The sequence below is a fragment of the Cydia strobilella genome, chromosome Z (genome assembly GCF_947568885.1).
Source record: "Cydia strobilella chromosome Z, ilCydStro3.1, whole genome shotgun sequence".
Lineage (NCBI taxonomy): Eukaryota > Metazoa > Arthropoda > Insecta > Lepidoptera > Tortricidae > Cydia > Cydia strobilella.
The window spans coordinates 35,774,565-35,799,432 of record NC_086068.1 but is presented as its reverse complement, the minus strand read 5'-3'; the positions used below and the strand labels follow the sequence as shown (position 1 = coordinate 35,799,432).

The 24,868-nt window shown below is 36.9% G+C and overlaps 1 protein-coding gene across 1 annotated transcript in view; it reads left to right on the top strand.

Moving 5' to 3' along the window:
* Positions 1-16,177, top strand: part of LOC134754476 (D(2)-like dopamine receptor) — a 101,203-nt gene extending 85,026 nt beyond the window's left edge. Inside the window, exons 6-7 of the mRNA XM_063690810.1 lie at positions 5,078-5,185; positions 15,174-16,177. Coding sequence (XP_063546880.1) covers positions 5,078-5,185; positions 15,174-16,071 — 1,006 coding nt within the window. The 3' untranslated portion in view covers positions 16,072-16,177. The remainder of the gene's footprint in view (positions 1-5,077; positions 5,186-15,173) is intronic.
* The last annotated feature ends 8,691 nt before the right edge of the window (positions 16,178-24,868 follow it).

Here is a 24,868-nt window from a genome sequence, read left to right as displayed (position 1 = left end):
CGCCCATCGACAAAATACCAAAAACTATGATCTTCTGGAAAGATTACGCCATATCTTTAACAGAAGATCCGAAAGAAGGACTAAACCAAATAAACCTAAGAATATACACAGATGGCTCAAAAACAAACGAAGGGACAGGATGTGGTGTCTTCTCAGAGGACCTGAACATACACATCACAAAATCCCTTGGTGAACACAATACGGTATTCCAAGCTTAATGTGTAGGAATAATAGAAGCTTGCAATGCTATTACAAGACGACAAGTGAAACACGAAACCATACTAATACTGTCAGACAGTAAATCGGTACTACAAGCGCTATGCAGCGACAAACTTACTTCAGAGCTTATACTTGAATGTCATCGGAGCCTCACTGAAGTGAGCAAAGAAGGCAACAAAGTAACAGTACAATGGATAAAGGGGCATAGTGGATCAAGAGGAAACGATGCAGCGGATGAACTGGCCAGGAAAGGTTCAGAAACACCGGCATATGGACCCGAGCCAATCATGCCCCTACCAATATCCTACATACACAACCAGCTAGAACAACATCACAGACAACTGCACAACAAGTACTGGAATGAAATGAAGACATGCAGGCAAACCAAAGAAATTCTACCGGAACTGAACCACAAGCTTACCAAATTATTACTGAAAACACCAAGAAGCCAACTACGTAAAATAGTAGGATTAATAACAGGACATAATACACTAAACAAACACCTACATATTATGGGTAAAACGGACAGCCCCATGTGCAGAGCGTGCATAGCAGAAGAAGAAACAACAAAACATATTCTCCTAGACTGTAAACAGGTAGAAGTATATAGGAGCAAATACCAAGGGAATCCATGCACACTAAAGGAGGCAACTAGCAACCTGAAGACTTTGCTAGGCTTCATGGAGGAGCTGGGGTGGTTAGAGTAGCGCTACCTCGTTTCACGCAAAATAGGCACATTGGATGTCGAGTTGCGGAAAATGCCCAGCAAAACTAAACCCTTATTTATTTTAAAATACCTATCCAACGACATCCCACATCATAGGGTTGAAACGAAACAAAAAATCTTTACATACATTTTGTTTCTTTCGAGGCGATTATATCCGAAAATATTCACTTTATAACAACAGATTTTTCAAAACCCCTATTCATTTTAAAAGACCTATCCAACAATATCCAGCACTATAGGTTTGAAATAAAAAAAAACCTCATATACATTTTGTTTCTTTCGGAGGGATTATTTCCGAAAATATTCACTTTATCTAAAATTGATTACTGAAGACCCGTATTCATTTTAAAATACCTATACAAGAATATCCGGCACTATAGGGTTGAAACGATTTTTTTTTACATATATTTTGTTCCTTTAGAAGCGATTATTTTCAAAAATAGTAACTTTATAAAAATTGTTCGTTAAAAACCCGTATTCATTTTAAAATACCTATCCAACGACATCCAACCCCAAAGGGATAAAGTGAATATTTTTAGGAAATAATCGCTTCGAAAGAAACAAAATGTATGTAATTTTTTTTTTTGTTGTTTCAACCCTATAGTGTAGGGTGTCGTTGGATAGGTCTTTCAAAATAAATAGGGGTCTTTAAAACAACATTTTTTGATAAAGTGAATCATTTCGGTAATAATTATTTTTAAAGAAAAAAAAAGGGTTTTTCCTTCTAACTTTTGAAAAAATACGAAAAAAAATCCAAAAATAGTGCTTAATAAACACTTTCGAAAATAGTTAAAAGTCGTCCCTTCTTATTTTCTTTAAAAGCCTGGCAACCCTTATTTGTGATCGGATTTTTGCAGGCAACCCTATACCATTGTATTCGCAATAAAATTACTATTATTTTGATATATAATTCAAGCGTCAGACAGATGGGTGCAATTATCGATTTTAACTCACCTGTTTATACACGGCAATCTCATAATAGTGACCGGAAAAACATAGGCAACCTAATTTATTCGTGTTGTACAAGTTGTATACTTTCCATTGGAACTTATTTCGTTCGTCAGACAAATCGGTGAAATTAGAAGAAAAAAAATTATTTTCAAAAATTCATTCAAAATAGTCTTGACCATATAGCAGGAGATCTTAGGTCCACCACCTTGCATTTTTGAGACAAAGCAAACCGTTTGGAGCAGTTGTTTCTGGGGGTGATCTGAGCTGATTTAGCCCGGTTGCCACGAGGTCCCCCCCAGCAGGTGGGCAGGGTGGGGGGGGGGGCGGGAAAGTGCCTCCGGCGCGCCTCACTCTAAGCTTTATTTCTGCATATATCTAGCAAATATATCGTTTGGTGTCTTTTTCGTATAATTCGAGGATGAAAAATTTATTTCTGTGACTAAATTTTCACTCACCCATACAAAAAATACGAGAAATTCAAAATGCAAAAATTTTCTTTACACTTTTTTTTTCGAAAATCCTCTACAAAATTAAAACTATGGCGATTTGCTCTAGAAAAAAAAATACCTGTGAATAGCCCAGTTATCCTTCTATATAAAATAGCGGCCGATACCTTTCTTACGTTCTGGTAAGTTTAGAGCGATTTTTACCACATGGTCTTCACTGCGTCTCATTACATGGCCATACCATCTAAGGCGGGACTGTCATTTTGTCTGTGATAGGCGCGACCTTAAAACTACCCCGTATGTGCTCGTTGCGCACCTTGTCCATCCTGGTCACCCCTCCCGCCCAAGACTTCTGTCCTTTCTGGTCCTGTAAAATAAATTATACATCTATGCGTTACAAATAAAATCATATATTTAAAGGAAGTTTGCAGCACGTGACCAGTTGCCCTCGTACAGAAAGCAGACATGCGCATGATGGTCCATTATGTGGCTGATGCTGTAGCCCCAGGTCACACAAAAATTATGCAACGCACAGTGGATACTGATGTTGTTGTTCTCGCAGTTGCATGTATATCACAATTGCCGGAGCTCCAGGAGTTATGGGTACATATTGACACAGGAAAGAATGACCAGTTCCTCTCGTGCCATGCTATTGCATCTTCATTAGGTAACTTTTGTAGTTCCTCCATTAATTGTAAATAAAATAAATATGTCACCGCAGTACGAGACAGGTCATCTGGGCAATTGGTCACGTGCTGCAAACTTTCTTTAAATATATGATTTTATTTGTAACGCATAGATATATAATTCATTTCACAGGACCAGAAAGGACAGTAGTCTTGGCATTCTTCCACGCCTTTTCAGGTTGCGAAACTGTTTCTTTTTTGTGTGGAAAGGTGAAAAAAGCGTATTTCAAGCTTGGAGGGCATATCCTGCTGTAACGGAAGGATTTAAATACGACAAACAAGGCAATATTGAGCAGGCGTTGCCAATATTGGAAAAATTTGTTATGGTCTTGTATCACAAGTAAGAGTCTTACATTTTAAGTCTGGACAGATTTGAATTACGAGGTGTGAATTAATCCCTAGACAGTATTTTAACACTATGCATTTTGTTACTGATTTCAGATCAGGTACAAGTACGAGGTACGAGTGTAAATGAGTGCCGAAGAGTACTTTATACAATAAGAAATCTCCAGTTAGAGAATCTGCCTCCAACAGAAGATGCCCTACGTAAACATATTCTCCGTGCAGTTTACCAAGGAGGAGTTTGGGGAGAAGGTTTGGGGACAGATTATATCCTCTCAGCAACAGCTACCATGCCCTGCTGACTGGGGCTGGTCCAAACAAAATGGTTATTGGGAGCCCATATGAACAAGCCGACCTGCGGCGGCTGCTGCTTGTTTGGAGATTATTTGTTGCCGCTGCAAAACAAATGAGCAAGGAGGTGCAACTGCGTTAAAAAATCTAAAATGTAAATGTAAATGTAAAATGTGCCTAAAATGTGCGGACCTGTGTGCATGTAGTGGCAATTGCGAACAATAGATATCTAATTTTAACCCGCATTTTTTGTCAAACATCTAACTATGTTAATTTTATCACATTTATAATAACTACTGGCAAAAGTTTTCGCAACATCTTTATTTATATAGTTATTTTATATTTGTATATATAGTTCTTATATCTTATAATCTTTTCAGTAGAAAAAGGCGGAACATTTATAAAATGTAGGCGCGAAGGGATATCGTCCCATATAAAATTTGAATTTAGCGCCTTTTTCTGCTGACATGATTTGCTTGACCAACTATATATCACGTCCAGAAGTAATTTATTAATGTAATCTACAACCAGAAGAATAACAACTTATCAGAAATCATCTAAACATACTTAAAAATCCTAAAAGCTGCATACCGCTCTTACAACGCGGGTACGCCGGGCGCCACAAAACATTTTTTTAACAGAGTTATAAAAGAAAAATGTTTGACAAGTTTACTATTCTATATAGTAGGATAACTGGGCTATTCACGTGTATTTTTTTTCTAGAGCAAATTCTCATAGTTTTAATTCTATAGAGGATTTTCGAAAAAAAAAAGTGTAGATTTTTTTAAATTTTGTATTTCTCGAATTTTTTGTATGGGTGAGTGAAAATTTAGTCACAGAAATGAATTCTTCATCCTCGAATTATACGAAAAATACACCAAACTTGATATATTTGCTAGATGTATGCAGGAACACCTGTTCCAAGCGGTTTGCTTTGTCTCAAAAATGCAAGGTCCCCTTAGAAAACGGGATCTAAGATCTCTTACTAATATTTCTTTAGGCAACCCTATTAATTCATGTTCAGGAACATATTTTCTTTCATAAAATATAAGTTTCATCCGTCAGACGTATCGGTGAAGATCTTACCTATCCTAATTGTTGCATGTTTAAATGTTAATATATTTTTCCTTTTTTATTGTGGGAAGTACCACATTGTTACAATCTATAAACGCGCAATTGGTAACGCATTGGACCGGCAATCCAAGGATGTGGGTTCGAGTCCCACGTTGACCAGTTTGATCATCGTTGATTTTTTCATTGTGATTTACATCTGTATATACAATTTATAGATTGTTGCATGTTTATTGAATAGAAATACCTATTTGTTGATGTAGTAGTCCTCCGCGCCGCGCTGTTCTATGTTTACTTGTAACCATCTGTGTAGACTTGATATGAGTACATGTTGTGTTGCACAGCGAGCCCGCCCCATCAGCAATGACCGCACTGCATCAGTTTGGGGCTGAGATGTTGCGCCTGTCTCGCGGCTTGGAAGCTTCCGCTGCGTCTAAACGACAATATAGCGGGTATATATGAATTGGCATAATTCATTTTCTCAAAATTTAAAATATGTATTTTCCAAATTTATATACACCAGAAAGGTACATCTACATTGAAAAATATCCCAATAACCATACATCGCAAAAAGAGTCGATTATTAATCATGTCTTTGTGTACGAGATGCAAAGTGTTAGGTACGAGTACTTGTTACAAGTGCGGTCCTACATGCAATTTAACGCGTTCAGGTTTTTATGTTCAGTATACGAGAAATGTAATTAATGCGATAATTTACAACTAGGAGAGTATACCATATAAATAAAATATCTCGAATAAAATACAAAGTTTATGTAACAAGTACTTGACTTATCCGAAAAATGTCTCTTATTTGTGATAATTGTGATGTATCCCAATATAATTGTTTTTTGTTCGTGCAGACATATCTTTTAATTCACAGCGTGTTAGTGGTATTAGTTGATTATCTCACACCATACACCAGACGCCAAAGGCTCTCTTTATTAAGGAAAAGTAAAAGTAACTTGATACAAATTTGGAATTGGTACCTCATGCTGGCTGGTGGAATTGACATTTAATTGATGATTTTGAATGATACATATTTAATATAGCGTTCATTTGAATTTGATTTGTAATATTTCACGGTTAGTATATTTTAGTATTATCCTCGCATTGCCCAAGTAGCACAGATAGCTGTATAGTAGCCGAATAATGACTGGCTAAGAGATACCTAATCAGTTCTTCTTCTTCTTCTTTGTCGTTTTACTCTTTGCAGAGTGTCGTGGTCAACTGCTGACATCAGGCACAGATGATTTACGATTTCTCGCCATTTTCCGATAATCAGTTACCCAGACATTATTCGGCTGCTATACAGTTACTGTGCTACTGTGCTACTTGGGTGGTGCGGTAAAATAGGTTTGTTGGTTTCCTTGTGTCGCGTTAATATCACTCATAGTGTTGAGCATTATTTGGCACCTGGGATTGACGATGTTTTAGGGATTTAAGTGTTCCGGATGTAATTAAAAAGGCTGCGTGTTTTTAAATCTTCTTCAATAACAGTTAAGACGACAACGACGCGACCGCTTCTCCCATTCAAACGTTGTCCCTATTTTCCTCCCTGGATATTACCTTTATGGAAGAACATATTTTTACACAAATTATTTTATATTAAAGTCGTGGTTAATAGAACTTGCATTGCAAATAATGTAAACAGACCATTTTACCTTCATTACTTCGTAACCTCGCTCTTTAAAAGGACAACCATTAACAGTCAACAGTCAATAGTCTATATACTTAAATATTATATTTATATTTTATATAGTTAAATTAAATGTTAATTTGGTTGGTTGGTGGTTAATAAACGCAATTTGGTCTCGTGATGAAGACAATGACTCAATTGACTTAAATACTAACAATGATTACCACAGCTCTCTATTACGAGTAGTTGATTTCATGAGTTTATCCCTATTGTCTCAATATAACTTGTCGTTCAATGCTAATGACAAAGTATTAGACTTGGTGTTATGTAATAGATTCTGTAACGTGTTGACATGCGAGTTACCTTAGGTTTCTGAGGATCCTCACCATAAAGCCCTGGACATAGACTTATCGTTGTGTTTACCGACCTCACTTATAAATAATAAAATCAGTAAAAAAATGGTTTTTAAAGCCGACTTTGAAGCTATACGTTCCGGCATATCGACTGTTGATTGGTTAAACGTCTTTTCGTCTATGTCACTGGTCGAAGACATGACTACCTATTTTTATAATACTCTCAATGAACTTATAGAGAAACATGTTCCGTGTAAACTAATATCAAATAATAGTAATAAGCTCCCCCCCCCTGGTTCACAAAGTCCCTTATTAAGTTAAATAAAGAAAAACAAAAAATGCATAAGAAATGGAAAATATACGGTAATAGTAAAGATTATCTAACCTATGCCACATTAAGAAAAAGATTTAAAAAAATGGAACGTGATTGCTACAACAATTATATTTATTTTAGTCAAGAAAAAATAAATAAGCACCCTAAATACTTCTGGGCTTTTGTCAAAAATAACATACATACATATAATCACGCCTATTTCCCGGAGGGGTAGGCAGAGACCACGGATTTCCACTTGCTACGATCCTGACATACCTCTTTCGCTTCCTTCACTTTCATAACATTCCTCATGCTCACGCTCGCCGGTTTAGGGTGCTCTTGACCTGGCCTTTCTTCAGGATTTCCCCGATCTGATCAGAGAAAGTCCGCCGAGGTCTGCCCCTTCCAACTCCCGTTTCTACCTCTCCCTTATACACTCTCTTTGTTAGCCTCCTTTCACTCATTCTTTCCACGTGTCCAAACCATCTCAACATACCTTTCTCAATTTTTGTCACTACATCTTCGCTCAGTCCACACTTTTCCCTTATCACACTGTTCCTAATTCTATCTTGTAATCTCACCCCACATACACTTCTCAACGCTCTCAAAAATAAAACGATGAATAATGACATGTCTGACAAAATGTGTTACAAAAACAATTTTTTTAATGAGGGTATTGATATATGCAACGCTTTTAATCAATGTTTTCACTCCGTGTTTATAGATAACAATTTAAATAGTATGTTAGATTTTTCAAGTACATCTCAAACAACCGTAGATATAGACTCCATTAGTTTACATAAAGATATAATCCTCCGAGAGTTGCGAGGTGTTAATATTCATAAAGGTGCTGGTTCAGATGGAATACATCCATTCATAGTCTCAAAATGTGCAGCTGAACTTGCTGAACCTATTGCGTATATTTTCCGTTTCTCTCTAAAGACAGGAATATTTCCATGCATATGGAAATCTTCCTTAATAACACCCATACCCAAAACAACAGAGGGTAAGGCCCATATTGACCAGTATAGACCCATCTCTAAACTGTGCGTACTAGGCAAGGTTTTTGAAAAAATCGTTACTATTGAATTATTTGCAGCATTGAAACACCACATATCTGAACATTAACACGGTTTCTTTAAATGTAGGAGTGTCGAATCCAATATGTTGACTTTTACAGACTTTATACTTCAAGCTATGGACAAAAATCAACAAGTAGACGTCGTGTACACCGACTTTCAAAAGCGTTCGATAAAATTAATCATGATTTGCTCATAAACAAGCTTTTGAACGCCGGTATGCACGGCAGCCTTCTTAGATGGATCGACTCATATATACGTAACCGTAGTCAAGCTGTATGTGTTAAACGGTACTGCTCTAATTATCTTAGCGTGCCTTCTGGTATTCCTCAGGGATCCCATTTGGGGCCCCTTTTATTCACAATTTATAGCAATGATATTGGTACAACACTTAATAACTCCAATCACTTGTTATATGCTGACGACACGAAACTTTTTAAAATTGTTACCTCAATCAAAGATTGTTGTGACTTGCAGGATGATCTTAGAACTTCGTCGTTATACTGTTTACAGAATCAATTATTTTTAAATGCTGATAAGTGCTCTGTCACCAGTTATACCCGTAAAATAAATCCAATAATATTCAACTATAACCTTTGTGATAATACACTTAAACGTGCTACTAATATTAGAGATCTAGGTATTATAATGGATGATAAGGTATCATTTAATGCACATATAGACAAAATTGTTCAAAGAGCATTTAGAAATTTAGGCCTCATCAATAGACTCAGTAAACCCTTTAAAACCAACAAAACAATTAAAATTCTTTACTTCTCGTTTGTAAGATCCATATTCGACTTCGGTAGTGTTGTATGGAGCCCTTACTTCCAGTGCCATAAATGTAGAATCCAAAAAAAAATTATGAAAATACTCAAGTATCGCAATTTTCGTATTAACTCAAGTTACCAGGATTAATACTCTACAGCACTACCAACTTCTATCTTTAGAGAACAGACGCAAATTGACTGATGCGACAATTTTATTTAAAATTATAAATAATCTTATCGACTCTCCTACTTTGTTATCTAAAATAAGGCTTTCGCGTAGTAATCGTCCAGCTCGCTCCTCACGTAAAAAATATCTATTTCCCCCCACCCCACTTTAAGAAAAAATACACAAAAAATTGTTTTCTCTCCCGTGCGCCAGAAATGTATAATAATCAGTTTTTAGCATATAAACCCTTTTAATGTATCCATTTTATCTTTTAAAAACGAAATATCTAATTGCTTATTAAAACATCCCAGTCAATAACTCTTAATAATTGGAACTGAATAATGTAAAACGTAAATGATATAATATGTATTATCGATCATAAGGATATCGATTTTAAGAACCTGTAGTTTGTTACTTTTCATTTAATAAGTATCTCCTATTAATTGTCATTTAATTAAACTGTTAGTCGGATTTCGTCGACGACTTAACTGACAGTTGAAATGTTGTAAACCTGTCTGTTGGGTTGCACGATGAATCTCTCTCTACCACTCAGTATCAACTCTTATAATGTTTCTATAATATCACATTTAAAATTTTTCGGCACTGTTTGTCTTCTCTGTAGTCCATTTATTGTATATATCTTTCTATGTAATGATTGTTTGTTGACATAATAATAAAAAATATTAATATTCCAGGGAAAATAACCTATGTAAAAATTTTAGGTTATGTGTAAAACGCTAACAAAATCTGTCATATTTGTTTACATTATTTGCAAGTTCTATTGACGACGACTTTGCCCCGACTATGCCCCGACGTTGAATTTTTTAATTTTTTGATTTTGAGTTAGGAGCAATAAAACTCTTATAAGTAATAAACAAAAAATAAAAAATAAACAAACGAAGGGGCATATCTGTGGTTCTAGGTTACTTACATCAAATTGCGTCAAAATATTTTCTAAAATGTTAATCCAGAGAGGAAAATAGGGACTACGGTTGTATGGAGAAGCGATTACGTGACTTCGTCCTCTTTCCTCTTAACGTTGTTTTTTAACGATCTATAAGTACTTTAAAATGAAGTTGAGCAATTAAATAAACAACTAACACACTGTGTAACATGGAAAAGATATAGATGGAAGGAAGTTTTTTTTACTAAATGGGACTTAATACCTACGGCAGCAATTATATTTGCTTTCTGTAATTTCGTAAGTTACCGTATTGTATATATATCCGGGGTCACAAGAATGACAGATATAAGCGGATATCAACATTATCCAGCGACGTAAGGTTTTAAAACGCCCAAACCCCGCACTTGTTAATATTGTTTTCATCACACTTGCTCGAAAAAAATCTTATTTCATGCAGGTGTAGGTGCTGCAGGGAAAATGTTACTGTGGGAGTTATTGATTGTGAAAAAACTAGGGAGTCATAGCTTTCTTTTTTAATTGTGCCACTAATTCATATGAACCAAGTAGGTTATAACTGTTATAAGTAAAATATTCTGCTTAAAATACTGACTGACGTTTATAATTAAATATTTTTGTTTAATAGCCGTTTAATAGTACATTTCGATGCTATTGCGGAAAGTATGTCATTACTTCACGAGGCACGACTACCGAAATATCTTGCCACAAGCCGTAGGCGAGTGGCAAGACTAGGGACGAGTGAAGAATGACATTTCCGCACGTGTATCGAACGAAGTTTTTTTAATACAGTTGCGAAAAAATAATAAAAACAACAAGTAAGAAATAAAAACTTTGGAAACTTAAAACATGCTTGCAGTAAGAAAAAACGCCTCTTCTTTGACAGGCGTTTCGGCAGCTATTCCTACCTCTACCTTCTATAGCTATTCCGTTCCATTCAGACAACTTTTTAAGAACGGTTTTTCAGTATTAAATATTAAAAATAAACGTGTTATAATGATAAAGAGGCAAGTAATAAAATATGAAATATGTAGTCCTACACCTTGCTCTTAGAAAAGGTACAGGTAACTTTTCTCCGCTTCTTTTATAAAAAAACATACGGGTTTTACCCCTTTTTATACCCAACCAAATTCTTACTGGGTGTGCTAGTCTTTAACAGTACAGATGTGCATGACTTGTTTGTTATGCAAAAAAAATGCGTTCGCGTGCTAGTCGGAATCAGAAATTGGGAAAGCTGCAAACCCTACTTCATCAAACACGGCATACTCACTCTTCCATGCCTTTACATCTTAGAGTTATGCATATATGTAAAAAAAAACGTGTACTTGGTTTCTTCGGTCATCTGAGCAGGACAGGGCCAGATAGCCTGGAAAGGCTCAAAATTACTGGCCGCATGGCAAGGAAGCGTAGGGATGGACGTATGGCCACGCGTTGGGCGGACAGAATAACATCAGTGACAAACGCCACACTGCAGGCTAGCATGCACTGGGCCCAGGACAAAGCGGCCTGGAGAGCACTGGTGAAGAGTGTCCACACTCGTCACGTCCCTCAGACATGAGGTTACGACAAAGAAGAAGAAGAAGAGTAAGAAAAAACAAACATTTGTTCAAAGAGCTACATAAACTCGAATTACCCCCGCCAAAATTAGAAATATACCTAAAAGCCCTCACTATGCAGCAGTAAAATATTATAATCACCTACCAAATTACTTAGAAGCAGAGGAAAGGGACAAGATGTATGCAAAGAAGTTGAAATCGTTCCTTGCTGAAAAAGCATATTATTCAGTCACCGATTTTGTCACTGATAGTTTTGTTAAGTAGTTTTGATCTCTTAAAATTATTAAGCTAGTTAATTTAAGGAAATGTTTGCCATACCCTTTTAGGGCCCATGAGACACTACTATTTTTGTAATAACTTGTTTTTTACCATGGTGCAATAAATCATCATCATCATCATATCAGCCCTTTATCGCCCACTGCTGAGCATAGGCCTCTTCCAGTACGCCACTTGTCCCGGTCCTGAGCCAATCTCATCCAGATTCCAGAAGTGACCCGCAATCTTCCGGATGTCGTCCACCCATCGAGCCGATGGACGCCAGGGGCTTCTTTCATTCGAAAGCGGCCACCATTCCGTTAACATTTTAGTCCACCTGCCATCACTCTGCCTAGCAACATGTCCCGCCCAACTCCATTTTAGTTTGGTAATGGCGAAACCAACGTCTTGCACCTTGGTGCGTCGACGGATCTCGACATTCCTTACTCGATCTTGAAGCTTGATACCGAGCATGGCGCGCTCCATGGCTCTCTGTGCTACGCGGATTTTATGCACAGCCTCCTTAGTGAGCGTCCATGTCTCGGCACCGTATGTAATAAATGATTATGATTAACTCCCTTGAGATACGGCGTAATGTCAACCTGATATCTACTGCATCTCAAATACTAAGAGGAGAGTCTGACTGCTTGGACTTGGTGGCGAAGATGACTACCTTCTTCGTTCCCGACAACTACTTGCGTGGTCGTAGCCATCGCCTTCTAGCGAATGAAACCTTTCACACGATTGCACAGTACTCTCCAATCGTCCGCTCTCGGACACTCCTCAACAATTTTTTATCTTTTGCACCTGACTGCGACTTGTTTGCCAACAAAAATCATAAACTTTTTAAAGATTTTTTACTTTTTTGTGAATCAACATAGGTAGCTTATTAATTATTGTCATATTTATTCGTATAACTTTATTACATATAGCTTTAATTACTTAGTTTTACAGCGCATTGGCGCCCTTAGCTGTAATGCTGTAAAATTTTATTTCAATAAATATCAATATCAAATGTATATTTACAGTACATATGGTGCTACTTTTCCGCACTAGTGCGGGAATGAGCACTTTTCGTGCATATGTCGAAAGATTAAAGGGCCATCTGTACTGTGAAACGTTGTACGATACAAGTGCGGAAAAGAGGAAATTCGAAACGAGTGGCGATAAATTAAAACACGACCGCAGGGAGTTTAATCGACACGAGTAAATAACTATTTTCGTATTTTTACGTTAACAGTAGGTTTTTATGTTGATTACGACGTTAAAAGGAAACTAATATTAACACTCATCAATAAGTAGTCATGAATTGAAACAAGTATAAATTTAAAAAAAATGGAAAAGTGAAAAGCACTAGTTCGCGAAAACCAACTTTCCGCACGCTAAACAGCTACGTAAAGTAGCACTTTTTGAGCAACTGTATTAAAAAATATTTTTACACAATTTTCAATCGTCGCAGAATGCCGAAGGTCTGTGCCTTCGATGCCTAACCTGTCAAGAAATGACGATATGGCGGACGAATGTTTGAAATGTCACCGTATTTAAAAATTATTTCGCTTAAAATTTAGTTTTTTCTTCGCAAGTCTGATGAAAAACGAATTAGTGTGTAACTCCGGGGGTAAGAATATTGTAAACTCGAGCCTTTAATTCAATCCAGCCTGCGGCTGTCGTGAATTATAGACCTCGCTTACAAAATCTCGCTGACCCCCCTCGTTGCACAATGTACTATTACTATTATACAGTTGTTAATTTGGCGATGAACAGGTCGGCCAATTAGTGAACAATAAGCATAATGCGGGTGGTTCAAATAAAATTTCGTGGCCGATGATGATGATGATGATGTTTTTTTTTGACCAGGTATGTACTAACACTAAAACTGATATTTTTCAGACTCCTAATTATTACAAGTGCTGTGCGGTAAAGGTTTACGTAAGGTGCGTTGGGGTAAGATGGAATGGGATTTGGATGAGATGAGCAATGTTGCATTGTAGCCACCGTAAAACAAAGAACATAGGTTTGTTTGGGAAGATTATATTTATTAGGGGTTAAAAGTAAATAAGAGTCTTTCCTATTACATACAATACTCAGGTAATATGGTACTAATGAGTTAAAAGACCTTTTCTCAAAAATGGACGGCAAAGTCGACGTTGCCGGTTAAAAAGTAGGTCGCGAAGTGCGTAGTTTATGGTCAGTCAAAAATTAAAAAGTTAAAAACATTGCAGTCTTGATTTCGGGACTGCAATGTTGCATACAAATTCCATTATTTGTCGAGTTCCAAACTTTTAAAACTGAAGTGGCCATATCAAATAAAGGCATAGGTCCATTAAACAGCCAAACAGATGATCAGTACTTATTATTATAATGTTGGTACCGCGACTATTTAGGTGTCTCAAACAGGTTGGCGTATTTTCAGCAGAAAAATACACTTTTATTTTTAATAAAAAAAAATAAACGGCGGCAAAGCAAATCTTATTACTTTTTAAGAACGTTGCTTCTGTAAAATATTTCTATTATATTTGTATTTATTGCGCCATTTTTGAGAAAAGCACTATATATGACTCGGCTGGAAGGCTACTTGCTGGCTTCAGATTCAATTAAATGGACTCCCAAGGTCGTCCGTTTAAAACGAATCCTTAGCCAGCAAGTAGCTACTTCCGAGCCTCGACAATAATGTACTATTTAAAAATATTTTTCAACAAAATAAGACTGGAAGAAATTGGGATGGTGGCGGGATGAGATCGACCAAGTCCACCGGTGACCGAGGCGGGAATCAAACCCGCGTCTTCAGCTTACGCGGCTAACATCCTGACCACTAAACCACCCGCTTGGTACCCGTCCCAAATTCTCTGGTATATGCTATCTTTGAAAGGCTAGGCGCCTTTGTCCAACTACTTTTCCTTTAATGTATGATATCTATTTCCGTTTATAATTCATATATAGTGACTATTCTTATTGTGACTACTTAAAAAAATATATATATTTCTTAAAATAATTTGATTTGTTCCCTAGATTGTTAAAATTAATAGGTACGTGTCCGCTTATTTTTTTTCTGGTACGAATACGTTCATAGCACACAACTTCGCACTTTAAGTGATATTGACCACTGAGCGACAGGGCACAACTAAATGGCAGTTTGAACAATGTTGAAGCAGCAAAAATATTACGAGATTCAAATTACGGAGGACTTTTTGTTTTACCCCTGTTTATAACTTACCCCAACGCACCTTATATGATTAAGTCCCGTTTAGTCTAAAATCGAGACGGCCCATCATTGGAACAATGTATTCGAAGCTTAGCAATTTAATTATTAAAATTTAAGTAATCTATATAGATACACGAATAGGAATCCATTATTTAGGCCTTTTTAATTCCTTCTTTTTATGTTTTTTTTAGACCTCATACATCAGAACGTGCCGGTATAGCCACACCTGGATCCATAAGCGTTTCATCTAGCTCACCTTCTTCGATGCATCGAGATAGACGCCGACTGTCGGCTGCTGTCGATACAGGTATATTGCCACATCGACCAAGAAGCGCTTCTGATGACGAAGGTAACGAAGGACTGCTTGCACCCAATGCCTTGACTACTAAATCTCGCAGTTCCGAAGATGGTCTGCTCCTGCCGCCTCCTTGCACGTGTCCTTATTTTGGCAATGAGTCGACTCCGCCGAGGCGTAATACAGATGTAGTCATTGTACCCGGAGAGGATGTTAATGACTGTAACGGGTTTTCTCGGCTTAGAAGTGATGAGCCTTCCATCTCCTACTCGAGGCGTTCAAGTCGCGGAGCATCTTCTATGGTTACATGGGAAGAGGAAAGGAGATGTGGAAGACGGGGTTCAACTTTCGGCGTATCTAGAACAACACTGGCAACTCCTGTGCGAAACATGCGGACCCGAAGGTCATTAACATCTCGAGCACAACCGGCCAACCCAAGTCCATATCGCCACGCGAACCCAAGGACGCATCACTCACGGAATTCAAGCGTGATATCTCGGAACTCTTCGCGTCACGGCCGGATATTGCGTCTTGAACAGAAGGCCACTAAAGTCCTTGGAGTGGTGTTTTTCACGTTCGTTATACTGTGGGCGCCTTTTTTTGTTCTTAACATGCTACCAGCTATTTGTCCTCGTTGGGAGAAAAACGTACCTTATTGGGTTTTCGATTTTGTACTGTGGTTGGGTTACTCAAGTTCTATGGTAAATCCGATTTTCTATACAATATTTAATAAAGTGTTTAGACAAGCTTTTAAGAAGGTGCTGCTTTGTGAGTATTGCCAGGGATCAAGATAGCCCGCCCCATGGGAGCGCGTGCGGCCGAACTCCGACCCCGGCGTGAGCGCGCTCTCAGTCAACAGAAACATTCGATCTCAATTTGTATAAAGCAATAAAGCTCGTAATTTTTTTATTTCTAATATTAGTAATAATTTATTTGTAATGTGTTCTGCTGCGACTTCAGGACGAGATTTAAAATGTTGTGAAACATCTTTGTAGCAATAAGTACGTTTTGGCCGATTACTTACGTTAGTTGGTAATCATAGTTGCTCGTATTGTCACCATTAAATTTATTTTATGTTAGATTATTTGTATCAAATGAAGAAGCACAGGTAGAAAACTTATAAATGATAATAAACCAATGAAAAACAAAAATAACACAAGTAAAAAATCTTCTGCCATATTTGCAGATTTTTGTAACTGACTTTGACATTAATGACGGACACGTTAACGATAAATAAAACCGGCCAAGTGCGAATCGGACTCGCGCACGAAGGGTTCCATACCATTATCTATTGTTTTTAGTATTTGTTGTTATAGCGGCAACAGAAATACATCATCTGTGAAAATTTCAACTGTCTAGCTACAGCCTGGTGACAGACAGACGGACAGTGGAGTATTAGTAACAGGGTCCCGTTTTTACCCTTTGAGAACGGAACCCTAAAAAAATGAATGTGACCACTGGCAAGTATTTACTTAAAGTAATTTTACAAAGTAAAAGGAGGTAGACCGTAGGGTGGGTCATTTTTACTTTATTTTATTTTATATCACAGTTAAAAAACAATACACTCCTTTTTTTGGGCAGTCGTGTAAAAAGGTGTCTTTTGGTAATTAATTATTACACGTTTTTAGGGTTCCGTACCCAAAGGGTAAAAACGGGACCCTATTACTAAGACTCCGCTGTCCGTCTGTCCGTCTGTCCGTCACCAGGCTGTATCTCATGAACCGTGATAGCTAGACAGTTGAAACTTTCAGATGATGTATTTCTGTTGCCGCTATAACAACAAATACTAAAAACAGAATAATATACATATTTAAATGGGGCTCCCATACAACAAACGTGATTTTGTCCTGTTTTTTTCCGTAATGGTACGGAACCCTTCGTGCGCGAGTCCGACTCGCACTTGGCCGGTTTTTATTTTATTTTATTGAAGTTTTCATAAACAACATTCTAAAAAAAAATGTTTCTTTTTTATTACTTTTTTTTTAATTTATTGGCTCTGAACCACGGAAGAAGATATTATTCTGAGCTCTGAACCTTTAACATGCTATGTATTTTTAGCTAAAGTTAGAATAAAGAGACAATACAATACTCTGCAGTCCATACAAAATGTATCAATATTTATATGCAAACATGGAAATGGATCCGGAGGCGGTAATTAAATGAATTCCGATTGCAAAATAATTTAAAATACTGTTTATTGGTATTATTACGTACTTAACTTTTTATAATTATGCCCGAAGGACAACTTATTTTTTTTTTCTCCATACACGAGTGACCCACCCTTAGACAGTCTGACTCTATCGCACATAGGTACCTTGGCTATCTGGGACAGCAGATTGAGCTCCATGATCAAGAACTGTTACCAAAAGAGAAGTCCAACTAGAGCAGTGCATATCGATTTGATAACGGTGTTCACGTCATTTGACATTAATGCCAACGTTACAGAAAGCCATAGAGTTAGACCAAGACAACTCTGCAACGATTTTGACAGCGCACTGTGCAAATGTTATCAAACGTCATAATTTCATAGAAGTTTGTGACGTTTAAAATAACACTCGCACAGTCTGCGCTATTAAAATCCCTGCAGACTTGTCTTGGTCTAACTCTATGCCAACATGTGGCGATCCACAGAGAAGGGTCCTTGTGCACATGGAGCATTAGGACCCTGGTTACTTGTGACGTCATTCTCTCTGGCAATCCCCCACCTAGCGTTTTGGCATTTTGGCTGTATTATTATATGAGGATTTAGGACCTACAATTTACTAAATCCTCATATAATAAAATAAAAAAAACCGGCCGAGTGCGAGTCGGACTCGCGCACGAAGGGTTCCGTACCATTACGGAAAAAACAGCAAAAAAATCACGTTTGTTGTATGGGAGCCCCATTTAAATATTTATATTATTCTGTTTTTAGTATTTGTTGTTATAGCGGCAACAGAAATCATCATCCAGAAGTATACAGCAAAGATACGCGAGCTACCGCAGCCCGCGGCGATACCTTCATACTCGCCGTACGCGCCCCGGCCGCCGAGCCCGGCGTCCCCGGCGGATTGGTCAACGACACCTCCTCGTAACTCATGAGGCCCTAGCTGGTACCTGTTCCTTGCTAAATTCAATTTTAAGACAGTTTTTTTCTCGATTTTGGCCACCGTAGCCTATGGTGGAGACTAACAAGCAACGCTAAGCGGTTTTCGTAGGGTATGTATGTTGCTATAAACCTAAAATAAAATGTTTTTGTTGGCCAACCAATCACAAAGCAGATGCGATGCAGCACCGTGTTTAAGTAGGCAAATTTGCATTGAACCGAGTCTCCTTAAACAAGAAATATTTTATCGAAATGTATGAAGTTCCGTTTCGAATCAAATTTGTATCTTAGTTTAGTTCCTTTTAAGTCTAAAATGCTCAGTGTACATGTTATTATAGTAATTAAAATAGTCATGAAAATCGTGACTCTGAAGACTTTCTACGTGACTCGAGAGACATTTTTAGGTTGATTAACCTTAAATCCTTATATACTACGTTAAATTTAATACTGATAATTAGTGATTCAGTTGCTGGAATAGTACTAAAGCACAGAATTTTTTTTCCTGATCTTCAAGGTTAGTGTAATTGTGTCTCTTGAGTCACATGTTTTGTCTCTTCGCTGACAATGTCCCCCTAAATTGCAACAGATTACCGGCTTTTAATCAGTTCATAAAAAAACATTCATTGACATTATATACAAATAATGTTTCGCTTAGAACTCTGTTAAGTACCGTCACTATATTTGTTTAGTTATATTGAGTTCATACTGAGTTATGTTAAAAAATATTCACATCAAACTACCCATGTGACTCAAGAGACAAAATCAACCCCAGTATTACGAAATTGAGACTGACTTTTGTACCTTTTATTTAGTAACTGTGTTCATTATTAACTATTTTCAGTAATAAATAAAAGAATGTTTAAATTAAATGTAGGTTTCTTATCAAAATCAAGAAATCCGTATCTGTGACTCAGTGGACGTTTTACGTGAGTGTGTTAACAAATCTTTGTTTAATTTCCATCGAAACACAAGAACGAGCGATGCTCGATATATATTTGCAATCTTTGGAAGTGTTATTATCAATATTAAATAATATTGTAAGGAAAAAACAAAAAAATTTTTTTAGCAAGAAATAGTTGATCAGCCCAATTATGGAGGGGAAGGGAGATTTGGGGGGTAGCCTGGAGTTTATCTCTTGAGTAGGGTATTAGATCAGCTTTGTATGATCTATTAAGTCCGACTCACGCTTGACTGCACATTTCTAATAGGTTTTCCTGTGATCTATAGGTAAAGATATATTTTGTGTATTTTTTTCAAAATTTTAGACCCAGTAGTTTCGGAGATAAAGGGGGGGAATGATCATTTTTTACCTATTTTCTTGAATAACTTCTAAACTGTTTATATATTTAAGATTCTCACAATGAGCTCTTTCATTTGATATGTAACACGATATAGTTTGAAAAACTTTATTTTTTATTTTTCGCATTTCCCCCCAAGTGGCCCCCGTGTTTAAATTCATTTGTTTAAGTGATATGTACGTCTTTGGGTCACAAACTTATATATGTACACCAAATTTCAACTTAATTAGTCCAGTAGTTTCGGAGAAAATAGGCTGTGACAGACGGACAGACAGACGCACGAGTGATCCTATAAGGTTCCGTTTTTTCCTTTTGAGGTACGGAACGCTAAAAATGTTTTATCGTGAATAGACATTGAACCATTTAATTAGAAAACAGATAAAGCGTACTGTACCTTACCTGAATTGTACCTTAGGAATTGTAGTTTAAGGAAATCCTTGAACAATTCCTAAGGTACAATATATGTGTAAACCAATCAAGTAACAGTTGATACTTGCACTGAAATACAAACAACATGATTTTCTTAGAAACCGTATGGTATCCTTACAAGTCACAATAAAGCATAACAATAAGAATCGGCCTTATATGTTTTTCTTGTGGGCTGTATCCTACACTACACTATGCATTTAAGAGCTACACATCATTGCTCCTAAAAAAATCCTACTTATATTTACATTGATTTTAGTGCCTGAAATAAATAAATTGTACTATTGCAGAAACATAAATATAATAGGATAGGTATTTTTATTTCTTATATGGTCGCACTGTTACCTACAGTGTTAAAGATGGTGTAAAAAGTACTAGAAAATAGTATGACGTGAAATAATGTAATAATCAAACATATACACACAATAGGTATACAAATAGCTGTGAACACATTAGTTAGATATTTACAAGTAATTAATCTTTTAGCATCTAGTCATCTAGACCTGAGAGCCTTCTAATCTAATTGACTTAGATTTTATCGTGTTTAAGTGTCAATGTAAATGCCTAATAAATGTTTGAGATATCAGAATTATAAAAACCAAAAAATAAGTTTATTTCTAAATTGGCCTATAAGACTGTTGTAGATAAGAATCATATTAATTATTATTAACACGTGTAGTAGTAATATTACTTACGTTCTGTGATAAATAATTTTAACGCTTCACCTGCATCAATAGGTTAAAGTCGACTTCCGATGCTTTCGATTTTGCTAACTACGTCACCAGATCTCACTATAAAAATGATACAATTTTAAGGCATGAATACATCATGAATACAACATTGAAAAGGTTGCATATACCTAGTTTGTTAAGACCTTTCTTTATTTATAATGTTGATTACTCAGCAACTACCACTGACACTGTTGTTTACTGTCAGACAAATTACACAGTTGCATGTTATTTTTTCTCTATTAATTTTAAAGTATAACCAAGTAAAAATATGGAGCAAGCATTAAACACGAGAATAGGGAAATAAGCCTTCCAATATTACAACACCTGGAGCCATCATCGTTGGCGCTCTCTGCAGCGAGCGATGAAAAGACATTTTCCCCTCACCAGCTCGGGAAGCCGTCTTTTATCCTTTAATACTAGCGGGGAAAACCGCATTTTATCCACTAGTGGGGAAAGTAATTTGAACTTGGATGGAGCGTGTTTAATTAGCTTTTGACAGTTTTGACAGATAACAAAACGTAAAACGCTCATAATAATGGTTCGTTCGATATTAATTATCATAAATAAATGGTTTGAGAATTTAATAAAAAATACCAAATTTAGCTTTATTTAATGATTTTAAGTAATACTTAAACCTTAAATTCCATAAGAAACATTTGTTTTTTTAAATGATGTTGAATGTAATTCTGAACGCACAAGTTGAATCGATGCAATTTCAAAACGCATCGTCAGAAATGTCAACATTGTCAACAAAAATTTTCTCACCGACTCCGATACGTAAAAATTCACAACTTAGAGTTTCTGTTATAATATCGTATTATCGTAAAAAAAATTGTGATTCCAGTGATGAAGATGATCTAACGCCTGTGGATGTTGCACTTTCCTCGCTATAGTGAGGGGAAAAGTTTTGTGTTACACGCGGGTGCAAATGTATTTTACTTCTCGTGTTTCAATTCCACACTCGCGGGTAAAATACAACTTTGCACCCTTGTATAACAAATAACTATTTCATGTTCGAAAATATAATAGCGCAATTTTAAGTTTGTTCACGACAAACATGTCTAATGACATTCTGCACAAAATCGTAAGATTTGATTCCGCTAAAGACACGTGGGAGGAACTAGAGCGCATCTATGGAGGTACCTGGCTTAGACAAGAGATAATACATGGGTCTGAAATTCTGAAGCTACAAGATGGATCCGAATTATCACGTAATTATTCGTGTGTTTTAAAGAATATCTGGAGCCAACTGTGTACGGAGCTACAGACCGTGGCGTATTACCCGAAATTCTCCTAATGTGACAATTATTGCAAAGAAAATGGATATAGAGTCAGAAGCTGCAAGCGGTGGAATCAAAATACTTGTTACTTACACCTGCTCTTATTAAAGGTACTATCTTTGTATACCAAATTGAAAGCAATAAAAATACTTACTTAACTAATATTTGTTATATTCATTCCACTCTTTAAAACCTTTTTTCTACATGATATTAGGTCTACTTGGGCGGTTTACGAGTCATTTATTTTGTTCGATATCTTGTACTCAAAAATCTTTGATTAGTTACAAGAAATCAAACAAAAAAAACAGTGCGTGGAGTCCCTCCGCGCGGAAGAAGTGAAACTTCGTAATGTAGAAATGAAAATAGGAAGGGGTAGAAATTGATTTTTAGTGAACTCATATTGTTTCTTTAAGAAAAACTTTATTATATATATTAAACTAGCTTTTGCCCGCGACTTCGTCTGCGTGGAATTAGTAATTTGGGTACCTTAATTCTTAAACAAATCTCCTTTTTAAACCATCCTTTTTTCACCCCCAAATTGGTCCACACTATACATTTCCACCCCATTTTTTATACCCTTAAGGGATGATTTCGGGGATAAAAGTTATTCTATATCCTTTCCCACAGCTCAAACTATCCCCATACCAAGTTTCATCTAAATCGGTTCAGCGGTTATTGATTCCCCATACAAATTTCCACCCCCGTTTTCACCCCCTTGAGGGATGAGTTCTGGGATAAAAAGTATCCTAGATGTCCTTCCCCGGGACTATCTGTATACCAAATTTCAAAAAAATCGTTTCAGCGGTTTAAGCGTGAAGAGGTTACACACAGACAGACAGACAGACTTTCGCATTTATTTATTTCATTATTTCTAAACCTACTTCCGACTCTTGTTCACCTGGTACCTAGTATTGCGTTCGAGTCCGCTTGGTCGGCGCCGTGCGTCCCCTAGTCGATAAGGCCAACTGAGAATAACTAATATACTCCTGGTATCAAAACCACTATAAAACTGCTAAAAACCACAATTTCCACAATTAAATGAAAATGACACATTTTGACCCTTCGTAACATGGAGACTGTATACTTCTATACCATCCATACTTTGTAACTTATGCCTTCGAATCACTATGAAGCTTCATCTTTAGTGTGGTAGCCGCCGTAGCCGGTGACTGTTTGGCACGTAAATGTAAGCGTCCCGGTCCCGGATACCAGGAAGACATTTACAGAAGGTCGAATGTCGAAACAGGCCGGCTACGGCGAAGATCGTAAATTTCGAATTTTCTATCTCCATCCCTTTCTAAGTGAGTTAACAATAGAGTATAAATCAGGGTGGGGGGGGGCACTAGGAATATAGTTAACGTCATTAAAGATGGAGGATGATGGCGTAGATTTAGAATAGAATAGTTTTATTCGTAAACACACAGACAATAGACATACATTAAAAGAACAGTGAAAATAAAGTGTCACGAAATGGCCCCATCTCAGCATGCTGCTGGCGACTTCCAGCGCTGATCTTCCGATGAGACCATCAGGTGAGAATCACGGAAGGTAACATACAAAAAGAAAGCAACATAAAGGAAAGAAACATAAAATATAGCGAAAAATTAATTACACATAGTTTATACAAACTAATACAAAAAGAGATACAATATGACGACATAAGAACATAACATAAGTACATAACATTAAGTAGACTTACACGGATCAACCGACCGAAGATGTACCGGTCCGGTCCGACCATATCGTGGCGCGACATTAAGCGTGCATAACTAGCGCCAGTAATGGCTACACGACATTAAATTCAATAAAAACTTTTATAAAAAAAAGATAAACCGTCTTCAAAAAGGATGAAATAAAATTTATCCTTTTTAGGGTTCCGTGTTTAAGTATATGCGTTACCAACTGATATGTTTGAAGTCGGTGCCAAGCCAAATTTTAAACCATATATTCATAGTGATTTTGGTGCAATTCGATAAAGATGCGGCTATATAAGTATGTACGTTGGATTACCTAACGCAGCGTACTACGTAGGCGAACAACACGCGAATGTGAAGCGGCGCGGCACGGCGCCTTAATTAATCCTTTGATACCTATATAGAAGTGTCCTACGTGGGCGATCTCGTTGCGAACGCGAACGCCTTGGGCCGGCCGCACCGTGCCGCGTCGCTTCGCGTTCGCGAGTGTTCGCCTATGTAAGACGCAGCGTTACACGACAACAATAAACGAAATTTCTGTACACCTCAGAACAGAACACACGGTTGAACCTTCTTGGCGCAGTTCGTACCATGCTTGTCGGCACGTTAGTGTAAATCTAATACGTTTTGTCGTCGTATTTTTTAAAGAGCATTTCTTACTAATTCTTAAACAGTCATAGCACGCAAGTTTGGGATTGGGACTGAGTTATTTTCTGCCGCTTATCCAGAGGACTACATTTCAAAATATAAAACAATTCAAGGAACCTTCATGCAAAATTTCAGCTAAAGCGGTTCAGTTGTTTAGCCATGAAAAGGTAGCAAAGAGGCAGACATAATTGCTTTCACGTTTATAATATTTGTACAGTTGTAATGGGATTTATATACATAAAGCTGATTATTTTTGACTGGTATTGTTACTACTTGGAGTACTTGGCTTGGCACCGACTTAAAACCGATTTCATCCTTTTTGAAGTCGGTTTATCTTTTTTTTATAAAAGTTATTATTTTGCCATTTTTAGTTTTAAGACATTGTTAAGAGCGTGACGCATGAATGAAAAACATAATCATGTTTATCTG